The sequence below is a fragment of the Gopherus evgoodei genome, chromosome 15 (assembly GCF_007399415.2).
Source record: "Gopherus evgoodei ecotype Sinaloan lineage chromosome 15, rGopEvg1_v1.p, whole genome shotgun sequence".
NCBI classification, from domain to species: domain Eukaryota; kingdom Metazoa; phylum Chordata; order Testudines; family Testudinidae; genus Gopherus; species Gopherus evgoodei.
In genome coordinates this window covers 16,106,119-16,126,342 of record NC_044336.1, presented here as the reverse complement: position 1 = coordinate 16,126,342, position 20,224 = coordinate 16,106,119, and the positions used below count along the sequence as shown (strand labels likewise).

The 20,224-nt window shown below is 48.6% G+C and overlaps 1 protein-coding gene across 2 annotated transcripts; it reads right to left on the bottom strand.

Annotated features, from left to right (window-relative positions):
• Positions 1-4,976: 4,976 nt before the first annotated feature.
• Positions 4,977-18,337, bottom strand: LOC115635779. 2 transcript variants are annotated; one of them, XM_030534972.1, is made up of 4 exons: positions 16,965-18,337; positions 14,642-14,763; positions 7,550-7,648; positions 4,977-5,916 (listed from the first exon to the last, which is right to left on the bottom strand). In XM_030534972.1, the coding sequence occupies exons 1-4, from the start codon at positions 17,059-17,061 to the stop codon at positions 5,629-5,631; spliced, it is 606 nt and encodes a 201-aa protein (XP_030390832.1). In that variant the 5' UTR covers positions 17,062-18,337; the 3' UTR covers positions 4,977-5,628. The 2 variants fall into 2 exon arrangements, with proteins under 2 accessions (XP_030390832.1, XP_030390833.1); XM_030534973.1 differs by having other exon boundaries at positions 14,642-14,760.
• Positions 18,338-20,224: the final 1,887 nt, after the last annotated feature.

The window sequence follows — 20,224 nt, the reverse complement described above, 5'->3', positions numbered from 1 at the left end:
GGGTGTGTGTGGGGGAAATATTAAGAAATGAAAGCCTGATTAGGTTTTGTCAACAGATTAACTCCATGTCCCCTTGACTTAGAGGAGGTGATGTGCTCACAGTTCCAAAGCTAATTTGTCTAAATTTGGAACTCCCAACTGGGCAAAGAAGTCTGTGAGAGCATCATACTCATCAGCTGAAGAGTGAAAGAGGTGTAATCCAAACAACAAAACTTCAGTCTTGTCAGGCTGCAGTCATTCCACAGCACTCACACAGCAGACATCTTGTGATTGGACTGGCCCTGTTTTATCTACAACATTGTAAACAACATTTTCAGAGTTTGTCCTGAAATACAAAAAAGTAGTTGAAAATGTGAGTTGCAGTTACATCAGCACTGGGGAAATTAGATGATCTAATGTCCAGAATTCAAACAGCCATTTGTTTATGAAGGGGAACCGAGTAACTTAGGGTGTTATCAGCATGGTTCTACCCTTGCACCTTTCAGGGTGAAGTGTCAGCTGCACGATTTGGCATACAGCTCATGCTGTTCTGAAATGTGGCTGTTCCCTGCCTTTGTTTACAGCATTGTGGAGTAACTTGCTGTACAATCACAAGAGTCCTAGCCCTTGCTGAACCTTTATTTTGTCTGAACTTACAAGCCTTCCTCCACATAGCATTTTTAAATCCCCGAGGAATGTGGAGCAGGGAGCTATGATTTGATGATAGCAGCTCTAAAACAAATACATTCATTTTGTCACCTGCAGGTCAGGATTCCCACTGGTATCTGATAAGGTAAATGTTTTTACAACATAAGAAGTAGATAAGATAAAGCATTTGACGAGATGCCTAGCTTCTGAGGTTTAATACTTGGAGTGTGCGGCAGTAGCTGCTGCAGCCCCACAGAGGCGTACGTTACAGTGACACAGCCCCATGCCTTTGCTCCAGAGTCCTTGGCTGAGTGGACCATCACCTTTGCTGTGCCCCCTCATGTACAGCAGAAATGGCTGAGGATTATTCCATGGTCTTTGGTTAAGATAAGGTTACTAGAGTGAAAATAGTGGGGCAGAAATCCCCTCAGGTTTAGTCCACTGTTTCTGGGAGAGAGAGCTGGCTCGTAAATAGATCCTGGTATTCAATCCACCTTCGTTCTTGTAGGGGAATGCATTGATGGAAATCTCCATTGCTTTGCCTGTGATTTGCACAAGGGGTTCTCAGCTGCATGTGACTGGATGAAGGCATGACGTTCCATTCTGCCCTGCCAGAAGGGAGAGACAGCACAGGCCCTGCTGTCCTTGCCACAGAAGGAAGGGGAGGTGTTCCAGGGTTGATTCCCATTCTACACAGCTGTGTTCCTTCGAGTTTGGTAGCTGACAGAGGCCTGGAATGTGTCCAGCAATCTGTGTCCATCTGGTAACTCTGACCCTGCTCCAGTTCCTAGGATAGCTGGAGGATGCCTTAGGGCTTGGTCATAGGGAGGTGGCAGCTATTAGAGAGGAAAGAGGAATCCATTATACTGAGCAGAAACATGGTGGCGAAGATTACCCCATGCTATAGAACAGGTTTATGTGAGTTCTTTCACACCGTTGCCACAGTTCTAAAATTAAATACTCTGGGCCATCCATTGAACTCTTCTTAGAACAGCAGCACTTTCCACGTTGCCAACTAGATAAGCGTGCAGGAGGAGATTCTAGGCCAACTGCTGTTTCTAAAGAGTTACGGTGGAAATCCAGTGTGGCTATTACAGCCCATCCCACCCACTCCTACAGCCTGTCTCCTCATCCCCAGCTATGGCATTTGCTGGTAAGTTCAGGGATCTGTCAGTGTTTCTATTAAAAGCCTTTTCTCAGGAAATCTTCCCCATGAAACAATTAATTTCCTGTTAAAATAAGATTAGCCATTACATGTTCCCCTCCCCCACCTATAAATCTCCACTTCTGCACAGAAATCAGTCTGAGGTGAGGTGCGTGGTACAGAGCTAGGAGCCAGAACACCCACGCTCTACTGCCATCACCCTCTGAAGCAAGGCCAGGGGCGGCTCTAGGTATTTTGCTGCCCCAAGCATGGCAGGCAGGCTGTTTTCGGCGGCTTGCCTGCGGGAGGTCACCGGTCGCACGGATTTGGTGGCATGCCTGCAGGAGGTCCGCCAAAGCTGTGGGACCAGCGGACCCTCTGCAGACATGCTGCCGAAGGCAACCTGCCTACCGCCCTCACGACGACCTGCAGAGTGCCCCCCTGCGGCTTGTTGCCCCAGGCACATGCTTGGTGTGCTGGTGCCTGGAGCCACCCCTGGGCAAGGCCCTTTGTCATAAACAGATAGCTAAGGGTTAATGTCTCTTTCACCTATAAAGGGTTAACAAACAGTGACCTGCAAACACCTGACCAGAGGACCAATCAGGAGACAAGATACTTTAAAATCTCGTGGAGGGAAGCCTTTGTTTATGGGTTTTGGGTTTGGCTTTGTTCTCTCTGGGTCCTGGATGGGGCTAGAGGTGCAACCAGGTTTCTGCCAATCTCCCTGCTACAGTCTCTTATCTATTCAGAATTGTAAGTAAAAAAAGGCGGTCATAGCTACTACGAAGGGAAAAAAGACGGTGGCGTGGAAGAGGTGAACCTCTCAACCACCCTGGAACGTCTGCAGCGGCAACAAATCAAGAAGCTGTGCACTAGCTTCGCCCCATTGTTCTCAGCCACCCCAGGACGGACTTAACAGGCATACCACTCCATTGACACAGGTAATGCTCACCCCATTAGAACACCACCCTACCGAGTGTCTCCTCATGCCCAAGCTGCTATAGAACGGGAGATCCAAAACATGCTACACATGGGTATAATCCGCTCATCTACCAGTGCATGGGCATCTCCAGTGGTTCTGGTACCCAAACCAGATGGGGAAATACGCTTTTGCGTGGACTACCATAAGCTAAATGCGGTAACTCGTCCAGACAACTATCCAATGCCACGCACCGATAAGCTATTGAAAAAGTTGGGACGTGCCCAATTCATATCTACAATAGACTTAACCAACGGGTACTGGCAAGTATCGCTAAATGAACCTGCCAAGGAAAGGTCAGCATTCGTCACCCATGCGGGGATATATGAATTTAATGTACTTCCTTTCGGGCTGCGAAATGCACCCGCCACCTTCCAGAGGCTGGTAAATGGTCTACTAGCAGGACTGGGCGAATATGCAGTTGCCTACCTCGATGATGTGGCCATTTTTTCTGACTCCTGGCCCGAACACCTGAAAAAGGTCTTTGAGCGCATCAGGCAAGCTGGACTAACTGTTAAGGCCAAAAAGTGTCAAATAGGCCAAAACAAAGTAACTTACCTGGGACACAAGGTGAGTCCAGGAACCATAAACCCCCTACAGGCCAAGGTGGATGCTATCCAAAAGTGGCCTGTCCCAAAGTCAAAAAAACAGGTCCAATCCTTCTTAGGCTTGGCCAGGTATTACAGGCGATTTGTACCACACTATAGCCAAATCGCTGCCCCACTGACCGACCTAACCAAAAAGACCCAGCCAAATGCAGTCAAGTGGACTAATGAGTGTCAGAAGGCCTTTACCCAGCTTAAGGCGACGCTCATGTCTGACCCTGTGCTCAGGGCCCCGGACTTTAACAAGCCATTCCTAGTAACCACAGATGCATCTGAGCGTGGTATAGGAGCAGTTCTCATGCAGAAAGGACCGGATCACAACTTCCATCCTGTCATGTTTCTCAGCAAGAAACTGTCTGAGACGGAAAGTCACTGGTCAGTCGGTGAAAAGGAATGCTATGCCATTGTGTACGCCCTGGAAAAGCTACGCCCATACGTTTGGGGACGGCGGTTCCAGCTACAAACTGACCATGCTGCGCTAAAGTGGCTTCATACTGCCAAGGGAAACAACAACAAACTGCTTCGATGGAGTTTAGCTCTCCAAGATTTTAATTTTAAAATTCAACACATTTCAGGAGCTTCTAACAAAGTAGCTGATGCACTCTCTCGTGAAAGTTTCCCAAAATCCACTGGTTAAAATTTGTCCTTAAAATGTAAAAAGTCTTGTAGTTTACATACTTAGTAGTATATGTAAAGGTACATGTGTTGTATTAACCTGTTTATTCTAAAGTTATAGGAAGAAATCACTGCCAGTGAGGTTCCCCACTGTCTGTGATTTGTGGGGGCGTGTCATAAACAGATAGCTAAGGGTTAATGTCTCTTTCACCTATAAAGGGTTAACAAACAGTGACCTGCAAACACCTGACCAGAGGACCAATCAGGAGACAAGATACTTTAAAATCTTGTGGAGGGAAGCCTTTGTTTGTGGGTTTTGGGTTTGGCTTTGGCTTTGTTCTCTCTGGGTCCTGGATGGGGCTAGAGGTGCAACCAGGTTTTTGCCAATCTCCCTGCTACAGTCTCTTATCTTTTCAGAATTGTAAGTAAAAAAAGGCGGTCATAGTCTTTTTAATTTGTTTTTCCATTTGCATATGTGTACCTGCTAAAAGTAGCTTGAATTGTGTTTCTGCTGAAAAAAGTTTCTTTCTATTGTTTATAAGCTAAAAAACCCTGTAACTGTTTACCATCTAAATTGCAAAGATAAACCTTTTACTTTTTTTCTTTCTTTTTATTAAAAGTTTTGCTTGTAAGACCTGTTAATCTTTTTCTCCTAGTTAAGGTTCAAGGGAATTGGTGGGGAGAAGGGAAGGATAAATTTGCTCTTTGTGTTAGATTCATGCAGCTTGAATCTGTAGTGCCTCTGGGTGAGGGGGAAGGTAACACTCCTTTCGGTGTGGTGATTCAAGAAGTTGAATCAGGCGATCTCCTAGTGTTCCCAGGGCGGGAAGGAGCTGGGAGGAAGAAGGGAGGGGGAAGGGAATGGTTTATTCTCCTTTGTTGTGAGACTCAGGGAATCTGGGTCTTGGGGTCCCCAGGGAAGGTACTGGGGGAGACCAGAGTCTATCAGGTGCTCTACTCTAAGTCCTGATTGGTGGCAGCCTATCAGATCTAAGCTACTAAGTGCATGTAACGCACTCTGCGCATGCAAACTGCCCTTGGAAGGCAGGACTAAGTGTTGTTACAGTGTCAACTGCACAGACTTTTTTGGAGACAGTCTTAATGGCTCAACCTTTAAAGAAAGAAAGTCAGTAGAGGAATCCCACTGTACTGAAAGAGTCACAGGTTTCCATTCTGCCCCAATCAGCCCTGGGTGTGGCAAGACCAAGAGGATGCCATTTGGTACAGCAGACTTATCCCGCCTGGGGGGCTGCCCCAGGACTGACCTCACCTGGATGTGGACACTTCAGACAGAACACTGCTTTTCACTAGTCTACTGAGCGGGAGGCTTACGGGTTCGAAGGTGAGCACCAGGCAAAGCTTCACAATCCAGTAACTTCTGAACAAGCCCAAGCAGGGGAAAAAGACATTCAACGGGAGCAGCAGCAGCGAGGAGGAAGACTGCCAGCATAAGAAGTGGGGGGAAAGGACGACTTTGGAATCCTGTTAGATCCCAAAGTCACATTCCAGTCTTCAAACAGATGGTTCAGCCCGGCAGCCCTGTCCCGTCTCCTAGCGCTCTGCAGATGCAATGGGGAGGGATCAATCATTAACCTGCAGAAATGTAACCAGAGGGAATTTCCTGGAACCCGGGAGTGCTTTCCCAGAGAGACATGCTATCAGAGAAAGGCAACTGCAGAGACAGAACAGAGTCCTCTGCTAGTGCACTGCAGAGTGCTGTGGGATGGCCTATAGGCAAACAGGATAGGACCATTGCTGTGCTTCTGCAGCTTTCCACTCACCTCCTGGGAGGGGTCTACCCACAGTCCAAACCTCTCGGCAATCAGCTGATGGATCTCCCGCTGCCGATCCTTCTTCCGCACGCTCTCGTAGCTTGGCAAGCGGAGGTGCTCCCAGGGAGGGAGCTGATAGCTGCTGGGGGGTCCAACGCAGAATAGTTCATCTCCCTAGAAATACCCAAGCCGCCCAGCATGGAAAAACATTGTATGATCGTCTGAGGCAGTCAGCGCACCTAGTCTGCTGGGAACCCCATGGCCCAACACTCCTCAGCCCAGGAATTCTGTTCAGGATGCCAATGCTCAGCGTACCACCCCAGAGACAGGTGTCTGTGGAACCCTGTGTCTAACGCACCTCCACCAGCACCCCATGATGGTGGTGTCCTCGAGTTCTCACTGCAACCCTGGGCCTGCAGCACCCACACCAAGGAGATTCTGGCCAGAGCTCCATGCCCAAATCAGTTCTGCAATAGGACCATTCTCTCTGGCATCCTGCACCCACGTCTAAGGGGATTTTATCCACTACACCTAGGAATTGTCCCACACCCAAATACCCTCCCCTGCATCCCAGGATTCCCCTGGCCTCCATACCCAAAGCATCTTCCACTACATGACACAATCTCTTTGCAGCCCTGTTGTAATAACTGGGCCTATGAATTTACCTTAATTGTAAATTCAAGTGTAAAAAGTTAGTAAAGTGCATAAAATGCCACAATAACCCGTAAGAGTTGCTGGGAAAAGATGCAAAATGGAAACAGGCTGAATTAGTACAAACAAAAAGGCCTCCAAGGACTGTGTTATGATCACATCTCCCCCATGCTAGGGGAAGGGATAGCTCAGTGGTTTGAGCATTGGGTGGCTAAACCCAGGGTTGTAAGTTCAGTCCTTGAGGGGGCCACTTAAGGATCTGGGGCAAAAATCAGTACTTGGCCCTGCTAGTGAAGGCAGGGGGCAGGATTCAATGACCTTTCAAGGTCCCTTCCAGCTCCATGAGAGAGGTATATCTCCATATATTATTATACACACAGAGTGTGGGACTGGAAATCAATGAGCCAAAACTGGTGTGTTGGAAATTAGGCCTAATTGCTGAACCAAATAATGAGAAGCTGGACTATTCTACCCATCACTCCCTTTTGGGGTCCTTAAAAAGACAAAGACTTTGGGAGGGAAATCAGAAGCTGTTGGCTGGAAGATGGGTGGACAGGAAGTGAGCTTTACCATCGTGCTGCAACCTCCACCTTCTCCTGGGACTGCTGGGCCTGCCTTGTCCTGACCATGAGAACCATCCTGACGTGAGAGGGACCCAGATGACTGCCTTTTCTAGCTCTGTTGGGCTTTTCCTCCTCTCTCTGGTGTGTGTGTATCTTGTTTTGTCTTTCAAGAAAATGGTCAGACTTTAACCGCTCCAGTTACGATCATCTTTCATACCACCTCAAAGGCTGTCATAAATAGGAGGGGGTCCTTCCAAAATCTATCTGTGGCTAACGGGAAAGGGAAAAACGGATGGTGTAAAAATGGAAGCCTCACTTAGTTCTTTACATTGCAAATATTGTCACTGTCTTTCCTTTTCTGTATTTCACTAAAGGGTTAAAAAGCTTTGTAATGGTGTGTTTGCCGTGGTACTAAGCAGATGGAGGTCTCTGTATACCAAACCCTGAACGCTGTTTAAAATGTTAATGGGCAGCGATAGATCACGTTAAGACCCTGGACTCTCTGGGCCCATTTATGCCATCAAAATTAATTCGACAGCCCTCTCCCCAAAGCGCTCTTACGCACCCCATCAGGGAAGACACTGTACCCTCACCTGCACCCCAGGATTCTCGGCAGGGCTCTCCAATTGCTGTGCTCCCGATTGGGGTCCCACCAGCCTCTGGTTACTGCTGAAGTATGGAGGAGGACAATCCTATATGGCATGAGGGGAAGGGAAAGGAAGAGAAATGAATACAAGGTGAGAGCCCATCTCTGGCATTTGGGGTGCGTGCTGGGGGTTAGGGAGGCGTGCGGTGTGCTGAACGCAGTCAGCAGATTGCTGCCAATGGGCAATAACATGTCCCTCTCTACTGTAGTACTGAGAGACCTTATGGTGTGTGGCTTAGGAGGGTGCTGAAGTTGCCATCAATAGCAGTTGGAAACAGCCCTGCTTGGTTGCATTCCACGCTCCCAGCAAGAAATAATGCAGCTTTGTAAACAGTCCTGAGCTCTCCTCTCTAGGTCTTCCATTCTGTTTGGCTTTCCTGCCCAGTTACCCTCCACCTCACCCCTAGCTCAGTATATGCTGTTGTTCCCTGTGTCCACCGTTCACAAGTGTGTTCCCTTTGGCAGCATTCACACATCTGGTCAGGCCAGCAGAATTAGGGCTGGCAACAGGCTTGTCCTTTCTTATAGGAAACTAGATGCCTATTTCTTTTAAGCCTGATGTCTACACCATTAAGCCATCGTCTCCTGGGTGGAAATATCTGGCCTCCCTGGAACCTCTGGTTCACACCTCAGCAAGGCGGACTCAACGTAGTTGTCCTTACAAGGGAGAGAGGTTGAGTTCCCTGTGTGGGCCTTTCAGAGAAGACTTTGAAAGCCTGGAGTCTGTTCTCTATCAATGTTAGAGACCTTAAGGCACTTAACAAAAAATAGCAGTTTTCCCTAGAACCCTTGGCCAAAATTTCTCTGCCGTTCACGCCTGCACAATGTAATGGGCGTTGCTACCCTAGGCTATAACGTAATCTACTAAAATGAAGTGAAAGGTGTTAATGTGTGGTCTTGTCTACATGGGGGAGAAGGAGGAGATGGGAGGGGAAATGAAAAGCTTTTTGCAGTGTGTCTGATAAACTGCTGCACGCAAACTGCGCCAGTAATGTGCACATGAAACGCCTGTTGGGTTTTTCAGTTTGCATCACATGGACCCACAGCAGCAGCTTGCTGTGAACTGAGGGTGTTGTATTCAAGAATCCATGGGCTTAAATTGCAGCAAGGAAGGTTTAGGTTGGACATTAGGAAAAGCTTCCTAAACCATCAGGGTAGTTCAGCACCAGAACAAATTGCCTAGGGAGGCTGTTGGATCTCCGTCATTGGAGGATTTTAAGAACACCTGCCAGGAATGATCTAGTTATTATTCAGTCCTGCCTCGAGTGCAGGGAACTAGATTAGATGACCTCTCAAGGTCCCCTCCAGTTTAACACTTCTATGATCCTTGAAGGGTATCCTGTGGTCTTCCGCTTCACTGCCCAGCAATGTGCATCCTGGGATTGTTTTCGCAGTGAATTGTGGGAAGCCAGGTGGCTTCAAACTTTTGAAAACTCCCATGTCTTCACCCCGTTTTCTTTGCGGTTGGGCTAGCACCATGTTCAGATTCCTGTTGGCCAGCATGGACCCAGCACTGCTCCACTCGCTGTGGTGACAGCCCCGAGTACACAGAGGCTGCTTGGGCTGTATTTCAGAACTCAAAGCCGGACACATTTCGCTCACTGCTGAGTGTATGATGTGGCAGCAGCAGCAGCTCCTCCAGCAGCAGCAGGAGATTCGGTGGCAGCGGCGTAAGTTGGTCAAAGGTGAGGAAGAAGAGAAGGAAACTGAGCAATTGGTACTAGAGGAGCAGTTCCTGGATCAGCCACACACTGGCCAAGGCCGTTTCTGGTCTTGGATCAGAGGAAGAGGGGCACTCTGCAGACCTGGGATGACCAGCAAGAGAATTTCAGGAGGGGAGGGGGTCCTTCTTTTGAGATATGTGCTGAAATACATGGAGCTACAGCGTACCAACATGCAGGGCCCCATACCTTGGGTTTTCATTATTTGACTCTGCTGTGGGAAGGGGTGGTGCAGAGGTTATGGCTGAGCAATGCTACCAGCCACCATTTTGAGATGAGGAACAGGTGTTCTGGGGGGAGCGGGGCAGGAATTTCTCAGGCCGGACAGTGGAGGGAAGGGGAAAGGAAAACAGGCAGATGGGTATGTGCCCTCCACAGCACGGACCTGCGAATGGCAGATGGTCAGGGCTTTAGCATGTAACAGAGGCCAAGGGCTTGCATGGAGCAGTTGTCACCTTGGGAATCTAGTGGGGGGCTGGGGCAGGGGAAGCGGAGAACAGGAGCAGAAAGGAGAAAGGGGGCAGGGGCTGGAGACTTGGAATGGTTCCTAGCTCACATACGTGTAACATGACTGCAGCCATGGGGCCCCTGGAACAGACGCTAACTCAGTTAACACAGTACCACCACCACGTTGGACAGGCAGGTACTTACACCCCAAAGTTCCCTCCACTCCAGAGGCTCTTCCCACTTTGGTCCTGGCCTGAGTTGCTGGCTGGGACTCAGCTGAAGTCCTGCCCTGCAGCAATGCGGCCTGGTTTTCAGTCACAGTCCTGAGTCCCAACCAGATCCTGGCTCTCAGGTGTCCATCTGTCTCGTTCTCCAATGAGCCCGGCTGTTTGGCCTTGGGGCAGGGGGTGAGAGAGCTGCAAGCAGGAGCCACACACTGTCTGGGTTGGGGGTTATATAAAACTGGGTAAAATCCTGTCCAGCTCTTCACAAAATTGGCAGATCACAAGGCCCCCGCCCAATGTTTTCCTTGCATCCCTTGTTTTAATGTAGACCCTTCTGAGCTGTTTGCTCTTTCCCCAGCAATGGCAGGCATCTTGGTCATGACCCCTCATGGACATCTGCTTGGCAACCTCCACAAACAGCTTTTCATGGTGGTGACCGGCCCCAATTGCTTCCTGCATTGAGGCGTCTCCCCAGGTGGTGATGAGATCCATGGTCTCAGGCCTCCAAGCAGCAACATGGGCATGTGGTGGGTTTGTGGAGTAGAATCGCTGTAGTCACAAGAACGCTGATGCACTCCAATAAAGGAACAAATGGGCAAAATCTAGCCCTGCGCCAACTTTTAAACAAGGGAGGGGTCATCCTGGGAACTTGACACCAGGGCAGGGGAGGGCACACAGGTAAACAGACAGGTCAGTAATGGTCGATGGCAAAGCAGCACAGGATAGCTTGAAGAACGCCAACAGCGATGCACAGCTGTTGTGTGCACATGACCCACAGACCGAACTAATTCAATTTGCATCAAACTTCGTCCATTTGCAAGGGGACTCCAGAGTTTGTGGTAAGTGTGGAGATAATGCGCTGTGGTGCATTGCAGTGTGCGTATGCTAGTGTTTTAGAAGCAGATTAACTCAACTTGAATCGGCACAAGCCCTGTGTCTAGTACGTTAGTGTGAAATGGAGTTTTCAAATGGAGTTTTCAATCAAGTTAAGCTAGTTTGACTGAGCTACCCGGGGTGGGGAGAGAAGGGGAAGCACCTTTCTCCTAGCATAGATAAAACCAGTATGAGAGATAAGTCATTTGCTTGTTCACACAGGAAAAGTTATTTCAAAATAAGATACAGTGTGAATTTAAAGTGCAATTGTTACTCTGGAATAGTTCCAGGTGTAGACACACTTACTCCAGAACAAGAGTTCCTTTTCCTTAATCCACTTTGGAAATGGATTAAACAAAACATGAATGAGGCACTCTTATTCTGGCGTAAGTGTCCACACATGTAGTGCTATTCCATAATAGCAACTGCATTTTAAATTCACACCCTACCTTACTGTGACATAACTTTCAAGTGTAGCCAAACCCTTACTCTGGACTAAGAACATTGGCATGGGAAGCCATTCTGCAATAGCTACTCTGGTCAATTTCCCCAACAAGATGTTAGTGGCAGGGCCAGAATTAAAGCTCTGAGCAGTTTACTGTTCCCAGATATGTGCTCCAACTACTATACCCATCTCTTCCAGCAAATAACTCCTCCACACAATCTCCAGGTGAAGCGAGGAGGCAGACTGTAATTGCCCTCATTGGAATTTGGCCAAGGCCAATCACTCACACTCGTGTGAAAAGTGTCATGTGATCTTTACCCATTACAAGTGTTTTATGTTTCATCCACTCTTTGTTTCTCTTCCTGTTGGAATCAGCGTATTTATGGCTCTCTCTCCAACGTAAGCCTCTGCAGCAACGGCATTGTGGAAATCCCACTGTCTCTTAATGACTTTGGAGAAAATCTGATCCTTTACTAGTCAACATGGTTTTTTCTCCTAATTGCCTGGCCTGCAAGATCAGCCCTGGAGCTGTGAAGGTGAACTGCAAAGCAAACCAAAGATTTACTTTTGCTCTCTACTGCTTATAAAGACTAGCTCACCTGGTCTATGCATACTTTTTGTCCACTTTAACTATGTTGGTACAGGATACAATTGTTTAAAAACTGAAATAGTTAAACTGGTTCAACCCCTAGTTGGTTGCACTTGTAAAGGTGCATTACACCCATACAGATTATTCCCCTTTCCCATATGGCAATAAGCTATACTGATGTGAAAGTACCTTTCTACCAATGTAACTGTGTCCACACTAGGGGCTCGTCCAGACTGGGGGGGGGGGGGGAAATCGATCTTAGATACGCAACTTCAGCTACGTGAATAACTAGATTAGATGCGATATATCGATCCCCGAGCAATCGATTTTAACCCGCCGATACGGCGGGTAGTCTGGACGTACCCCTAGGAGAAGGGGGATGGATGGTATTGCTTTAACCGGAGTGGTAGAGTTAAAGTGGTACCACTTGTGTGTGTGGACAAGACCCCAGACATTCCCCTGCTTGTTTGTTTACATGCAAATATCAGCTCCTCACTTCTGCTGTCTCTGCAGGAGGACCCTGACAAACTGCATGGAGAGCTGAAGAAATACAAGCCTTGTCTTCACTACATAAAAAGAGTATGTGTGTGTGGGGTGTCATTAACCGGATGTAGAATCCTAGTGCATAGAAGGCAGCCTGCAGTTTTCACATGAGTTAGGAGATCAAGATAAACCTTAGTCACCAACTTGACCTGGTAACTGAAGTGCAGCCTTGTCTTCACTAGGCTTTTACCCGGAGATAAGGACACACCTTTCCTATAGTGAAGACAGGGCCATATACAGACTAAAGGAATCCACATCCCCTTTTAGTAGATGGGTAAGGAGAGGTGCAGCCTCATATTTGGGGGTCCTCCAAAGATCCTCTAAGGTTCTTTTGCAAAAGATGTGACATTTCAAATGTAAACCACAAACAGCCCCACCCTTTTGTCCTTAACTATCACAAAGGAGCAGCAAAGGAGCCAGACACAGGAGGGCCTTTTGCCTTTGTGGTTCACATCCGCTCTATCTCGTTTGCATATCACCACTCTGCAGTGACAACAGAAGAAGGAAATAGAATTTAGTTCTCTAGATTATGCACAAGACAGAATAGTATCCAGCTCACTCTCCCAAAGCCAAACAGGTCACCTGATCCCTGTCCCCGCAAACACAGGGCTGTTTCTGCAATACACTGGTTTTACAATTCCCAAAGAGAGGGTTTCTCACCACTTCCTTTGGGAAACTATGACCCAGCCTAATCCATCTCAGTGGCAGCCAGGGTTCTGAATCGCCAGAAAGAGCAGATCTGTGGCGTAAGATGGTGCCATGGTCACTTTTCTCACCACAACTGCACTGGCATCTGCTTGACGTGCATGAGGGGAGCTGCTCACTACCTGTGGGGAGGAACCCATTCTCCTGGGGACTCTCCCCTGCAGGGGAATGTGGAGACTCCACAAAGAACAGGTGTGACAGGTAAGTGTGCTGAAGCCTGCTGCATACGCACATCTCACTGACAACAGGAGGCCAAACTCCATGAGCAGGAGTAAAGACGTTTGCTGGGAGCTTCTGGCTGTTCCCCTAAATATGTGACCGTGGCACGCACCTCCTCGGAACAATAGAGAGGAAAGGGGTGAAGTGATCCAGCTGGGGTCTCCTGGCCCCCTCTGTGTCGGGAAAGTCGGCAAAGCAGCCCTTGTTTCCAGTATGATCCGCTAGCGGGAGTTCAGCCTGTAAGGGCACTTACTTCAGTCAGATTCTGACATCTGCGCCTTTCATTGTCTGAAGAAGTTTCTCTCTCTCAGTCTAGTGCCTCCTCCCCCCGAGCTAATATTCCTTTGGAGCTAGGACAGGAGAAAATTCCACTTACTGCTTGGCACATGGTCCCCAGATGCGTATCTGCATCCTCCCCTGTATGTATAGGCCTCGTACCCTTCCAAACTGCCCTCCTCTGGAGTCCCAAGCCCTGCCAAGTCCTTCACAGGCAGGAATCAATCCCGCAGAGGCAGGGAGATGGGTTGGATGATCTAACTGGCCTTTTCTACTACCAACTTCCACGACCTAAAGCCGTCCCCTGAAGCCAGGACACGGAAGACTTGAGCAACGGGTTTCCAGCTCCGGCTGGCTCCCTCAGCGCAAGCTGTGGAGTGCATAGAGGAAGTTGCTGACATGCCAGTGGCAGAGAGTGGCCCTGTCTTCTAGTTCCACTGTGCTTCACAGTAGCGTGTCCTGTGGCCCTTTCCCTGTGAAGAGGAAGAGTGCAGCAAAGCCTGGCTCTGAGCACGAATGCATGAAAGACAGAGGGGAGAGAACTCTCTGTTACTCTGTGAAATTCAACTACTGCAGATGTTGATCACTCAGAGCGTTCTCTGATACTCATCTCCTACCTCCATGATGTGCCCCAGATTGGCTGCATTTGATTAATAACTGTACAGTCAGGCAGGTTTGGGTGCGAAGGCCTCTAGTTTGGAGAGAGAATGAATGATCAACAGAGGCTGGGAGTCCTACACTATCATTCAGCAAGAGAGGACTATGAACTGGGTCAAGCCACCATCCGGCATCACACGCAAAAAATGAGACCATTCCACACTGGCTGGGAGACCCAGCCACACCAGGGTACTCTAACCAGGCTACTGCGTGGTTTCCAAATTGCAGCTCAACACCAACCCAGCCAATCATGGAGATTAAAGCGATTTGCCCATATTCAAGCGAGGATTAGGGCACAGAGTATTAGATGGACAGCCAGACAGGTGGGCAGGATACTTACATATTGGCTGGGACTCTGAAAGAAACGGCAGGAGCAGAGGAACTGGCAGCACAGAGGGTCCCGGTGGTACAAGAGTAGTAGCAGCACCAATATCGCCACTACAAATACAGATGAAGCAACTGCTGCCAAGATAAAAGAGAACAAGCAAGTTCACCACCCAGCCTGGGACGCCCAGCAGGTCACAACTTACCTGGATGCTCCTTAAACCTGCCCCTCTTTCACTGTCTGGCACTCCAGGAAGGGAACCAGGTGGCTGACATGTAACCATCTGCCAGCCAGTTTCCCAAGAGCAGCTGCCTCACTCTTTTCCAAGGACATTTAAAACCCCACTGGGCAGTGGTATCTCTGTCTGCAAATATCCCTTCTGTGCAGCTGGGGCGTACAGCAGCTGTTCTGTACTGAAACGGACTCCGTGCCCACTTACCCTTCATTTGGGCAGAACGGAACCAGCCCTAATATGGATCAGAACAAGCCAATAAACCATTGCCTTTCAGCTGAGGATCTCACACCGCTTCAGCTACTGATGAAAAGCACGGTATAAGAGCTAGGTATTATTATTAATTACTATTATTAACTCTCATTCATTCCCCCAGCTCTTGAGAGGTGGGTCTTATGTATAGTCTGTGTGCATACAAGGGAACGAGATGAGCAAGTTACTCAAAGTCAAGAAGTGCATCAGCAGAAGAGAGCCAAGAGTAGAAGAGCGGGGCGTGGACCCACAGTCCCCTGCTCTATCAGACCACATTCCTGCTCTACCTTTCCCACAAGGGCTCTCTCGCTCTCCCCTACTTCCATGCCTGCAACCTGGAGAGGGCTGGAAGGTGAAATCTCGTGTTAATTACACAGGGGCAAAGGGGTTGATGTCACAAGACAGGCTGACTAGCACAGTACATTAGTAGAGAACTGACACACTGGCCAGGATCAGAGCTCAGGGTTCTGTGTCTCCCTGGCTAGATCACTTGACACACAAAGGGCAGCGCAAGAAGGGGCATTTCCTACAGTCCTCCAGAGAGGTAAACAGCTAGAGCAGGACTCCTGGAGTTCTAGTCCCAGCTCTGACACTGACAGGCTGCGTGGCCTCAAGTGAGTCACTTAGTCCCCTCCGCCATCCCAGCCTCACATTTCCTCTTCTGTGGCTGCAGAGGGTAATATTTCCCTACCGGGGAAGGGTGCTGTGAAATTTACCGTAATGCAGTTGTGTTTGTATAGCCCTTGTGAGATCATCTGGCGAAGGGTGCCCTACAAGGGCTTAGTATGGCTATTAAGCAGCTTTAGGTGTGTGTTTGCCAATGTAGTAGCAAAAACATGGGATTCAGGATTCGGGTCTTGGCAGGTACGTTAAAGAGGGATTTATTTCCACATACAAGGTTTAGAAAGTGTAGCATCGCATCCAGTCTATCTATGGGATCTGCAACTGATTTCATTTGTGAAACATTTCAGGTGAGACCCCCCTGACTCAGAGATCACACTCCCACGTGGACAAAAGGATCCAATCTTCCTCCCTGATGGGGTCTTTATGAAACATGCCAGCTGGCCCAAGAGAATTATTTCCCGCTCCACATTTGGAGTCAATACAGGCTGACAGATCAGGCTGCCTGCCTTTTCTTTATGGGCTGGAATAGTATGTCTCCATTTAATGGGTCACCTGGAAACCAGGCACTTCAATGATAGTTGTTCTGAACAGTATGTGATGGACACATGATAAAACCCAGGTAAGCAGATGGTCATTTCAAGGCAGACCAGTTAATGCAAGCTCATTTGCCACAAGCTGGTATAGGGAAAGGCAAGTTCTCCCCCTCAACCGGGGCCTCTCAAAAAGTCTATCAGGGAAAGGGGAAAAAAACCTGAATGTTCCCAATAGAAAAGCACGTGGTGGAGCTCGCTCCTCACACACACGCTCCATGCACATCACAAGATTTTCAGAGGTGCTGTGCACTTGTAGTTCTGATGAAGTCAATGGGAGTGAGGGGTGCTGGTCCCTCTGAAAATCCGGCTTTGTATGGGGTGGGTGCTCTCCCTCTCTCCCCCCCAAGTACCTTTCACAGCAACTCAAGAAAGTAGCATTCCTGACCCTCATTGCACAGACATGGCACAATAAGGTAAATGCAGCACTAGGGGAGAAATGAGTCCCCCCCTCCCCAGTGCTGAAGAGATGACAATGGAGCCTGGAGAGCCCAGGAAGAGGGGAACAAAAGGGAGTTTTACTCAGGGGAAGGGGGCAGGTTTGAGAATTTTGCTGTCCTCCGCAAGGGCATGCAGTAAGAACAGCTCCTCACTTCCCACCCCAGTGAAGGGAACACAAAGAGACAGGCCGGGTACTCACTTGCAGCTATGATGATGGCCACTACATTGCCATCCATGGAAGCGCTGGCAGTGGGAGGAGGTGTTAGCACATCGCTGGGCTGGGTCATCTCTGGCATTGCCCGGTTTTGTTATCTCTCCTTCCGTCTCCTGGCTCCTCACACAAACCAGACGTGGTTACATGTAGAAGCCCCAACCAGGCTTTGGAACAAACCCCTCTAGCCTTGGCTCAGCCACCTCCTAATTAGTCTTACTCACTTGGCTGAATCCAGTCCCTCAAAGCAAGTTGATCTGGCCTTGTTTTCGCCACAACAATCAACTCTGTCAACTGTTCCTGTCTTCCGCCATTCAATCCATTCTGTTCTCATCTGTCCTCTTGAGTCCTGCTTTTCCCTTCCTCTGATAAGCAGACCTGGGTCTGTGGTGGGCCCTAATTACACGTCTCCTTGATACGGGTGGCTGGGTTCTACTCTCTCCTTTCCTTGACCCCCGAACGTGGTTCGGCTGAGTTCTGGTGCCTTCTTCCTTTGGTAGCTTGACCCGTTTCTGGTGGATTCCAGCTGCTTTTCCCTTTCTGTATTTTGACCTGTTTCTAACGGCTTCTGGAGTCTCCTCCTCTTGGTGCGCTGCCTCTGATCTCTCCTTCCCCTGGGTCTGCTGGGTTCTGGATTCCCCTTTCCCTTCAGAAAGTTATTTGTTGTCAGCAGTGTTTGAACTGGGCCTCATCTCCTTCCTCCAAAGAATGTTATACGGCCCGGTTCGGCTCGGAACCGGGAGTCCGTCCTTGGGGCAGCCCTTCAATAACTTCTGGGCCGGGCCGATTTGTTCCGGCACCTCAGCTTGGAGCGGGCAGCGCATCTCTCTCCCACATGACCGAACTTCAGGCGTTGGATCAGTCTCGGGATAGTCAGACTCACCGGCAGCTGACACCTCACGGCCTGAACCAGCCTCCCGGGCTGCGAGTCAGGCTCGACCAGGTACCGCCAGGCTCACGCGTAGATCTTTGCACCTTCCACCGCCTGCCCCCCCATCTCTCTTCTCATTGGCTGCTGAATCATCCCTCTGGGCTTTCATTGGTTCAAAGTGAAAATTGCTACATTCTCCCAATGGAACGTTGTGTCGGCGGTTGCCGTGGAGACGCAGCACGTGGGGAAGAGAGAAGCTGTTCCACGCCTCCAGCTCCCTATTATCAATGGATTTTATTGCGCATCTTGGGCGCAGCGACCAGCCTGTAGGTTAGAGCTGCACTGCTCTCCCCTTAGGTGTAATGCAGGCTCAGCTAGCAGCACCTCTTCAGCCCATGCAGGGCTTCGAGAGGAAGAGTCTGCTGCAGCTATATTGGAAACATCTAAATATATTATCCTCCTTGCCTCATATACTTTGGCTCCCCTTTCTATAATGACCTTCCCCAGTGCAAGCTCTGTTTAAATAACGGAGAAAATACAACAAACACATGACACTAAATGTCTCACTGAAACCCACGACAAAATCTTCCTACATCGAGAGATGCTTTAAAATACCCCTCTCTCTCCAGCTGAATGAGACCCGTCAGACGAGCCCTTAACTTACACCCGTATTGGAAAGGAAATGAGGAAGTCTCCACAGGACTCTTAAGAGCTGCTTTTCGATGTTAATCCATCCCCCACACACCCAGAAAACCTCAATGCCCTTGGATCTGAGGCTGCGCCTTTAAAGTGATTTCAGGGTTTGCAATGATGCAAGGGGCTCCCTCTGCTGGAGCTACGCCGTACGGGTATGAGAACAGACAGAAATGGTCACTGGTTAACGTTAGAACACAAGTGCTGCACAAACGTTAAGTAACACGATCAGATCAGGTGTACAGGTCACTGTTTCTGCAAATGGCCTTACATGCCGAATAAGGCTGCCTGCTATGTATATTATCAACCTCAAGCATTTAAAAATTGTGAGTCAAGCCCCACAAATCATGAGGGTTGTTTCTTTGAGTTTGTTTTTATAAATAGTGTGGCTTCTCCTCCAGGATTCATATTCTCCAGCTTTTCTCCACAAACCCAAGGGCTAGAAAACTTAGCTCTCTTTTTCAAAAAAGTGAGAGGTTCACGAAATTGCATGACTAAGAAAAAAACAAACAAAAAACAAACAAAAAAAGAGCCATCAGCTGCTACAAGTTGCCACCACTGTAAACTCAGCCCATTCGTTGCACATAGAACAAGATTCTTTCCAAATGTCTGCAACAGATTTTGAGTTTCCCTCTTGCCCCTAGAAAGGAGTCCCTGTCAATTAGGAGGTGATGCTGGGGAAATGTCTTAAGGATGGTGCCCGAGTTGTATCTAGTCTATACCAGCATGTTTCACAAAAACTAAATACCCTAATTATTTTCCTTGAGCTCACAGCAGTATCTTGATGTTTGTAAGATGCTCCTGAGGAAGAGGAAAGAAAGGGAAGTAACAATGTTCTATTCCACATTCTCGGTATTATTTCATATTTCTATTGCAGTAGCACATAACGACCCCAGCATGGAAAGAAGCTCCATTGTACTAGGTCCTTTACAAATGCGTACAAAATCCAGATCCCCACACTGAAGCTCTTCCAGCCTAAAGCCAGCAAGCAAAACACAAAGAGTGGGAGAAAGGAAGATACAGTCAAAGAGATGCATTTGCAGTACAAAATTAAATTAAGTGCCAATGTCCCCATCTACCCCTATCACTAGCTGGCTGGTTTCTTAGAGGTTTCACAACAGCGCTGAGTGTGGAGCGCTTTAGAGAGGTATGACCTGACAGATCAGTTCAGGAAGAGCCTTCCACACAAGTGCCAGCATGGAAGAAGTCTTCGAGTCCAGCACACAGGGAACAGGAGCAGACCTCAGGAGACCTAGTGTCCATTCCTGGCTTGCCACAGATCTGCTGTGTGACCTTGGGCAAGTCACTTCACCTCTCTGTGCTTCTGCTTCACCTCCCACCCTGTGTCTGCCTAGTTAGACTGTAAGATCTTCAGGGCAGCGTCTGCTTGTACAAACCCACACTAAAGCACTTGGTACACTGGGGGTCAGATCTCAGTTAAAACCACTTGGTGCTGCTGTAACACAAATAATAAAAATGAAGTCACAGCACTGGCAGAGAAAATTCACACCAGACAGCTTTTAAATCCACCCAAGAAACTTCCTCTACATCTTAGCCAGAGTGAACGTGGGCAGCATGTTTAAAGGACCAACTCTTGAACTAGTTCCCATTCAAAACCAGGAAGGAATACAAGGATACGCTGGGGCAGAGTAGGCTCGGCAGTAGCTAAGCACCGAAGATCAAG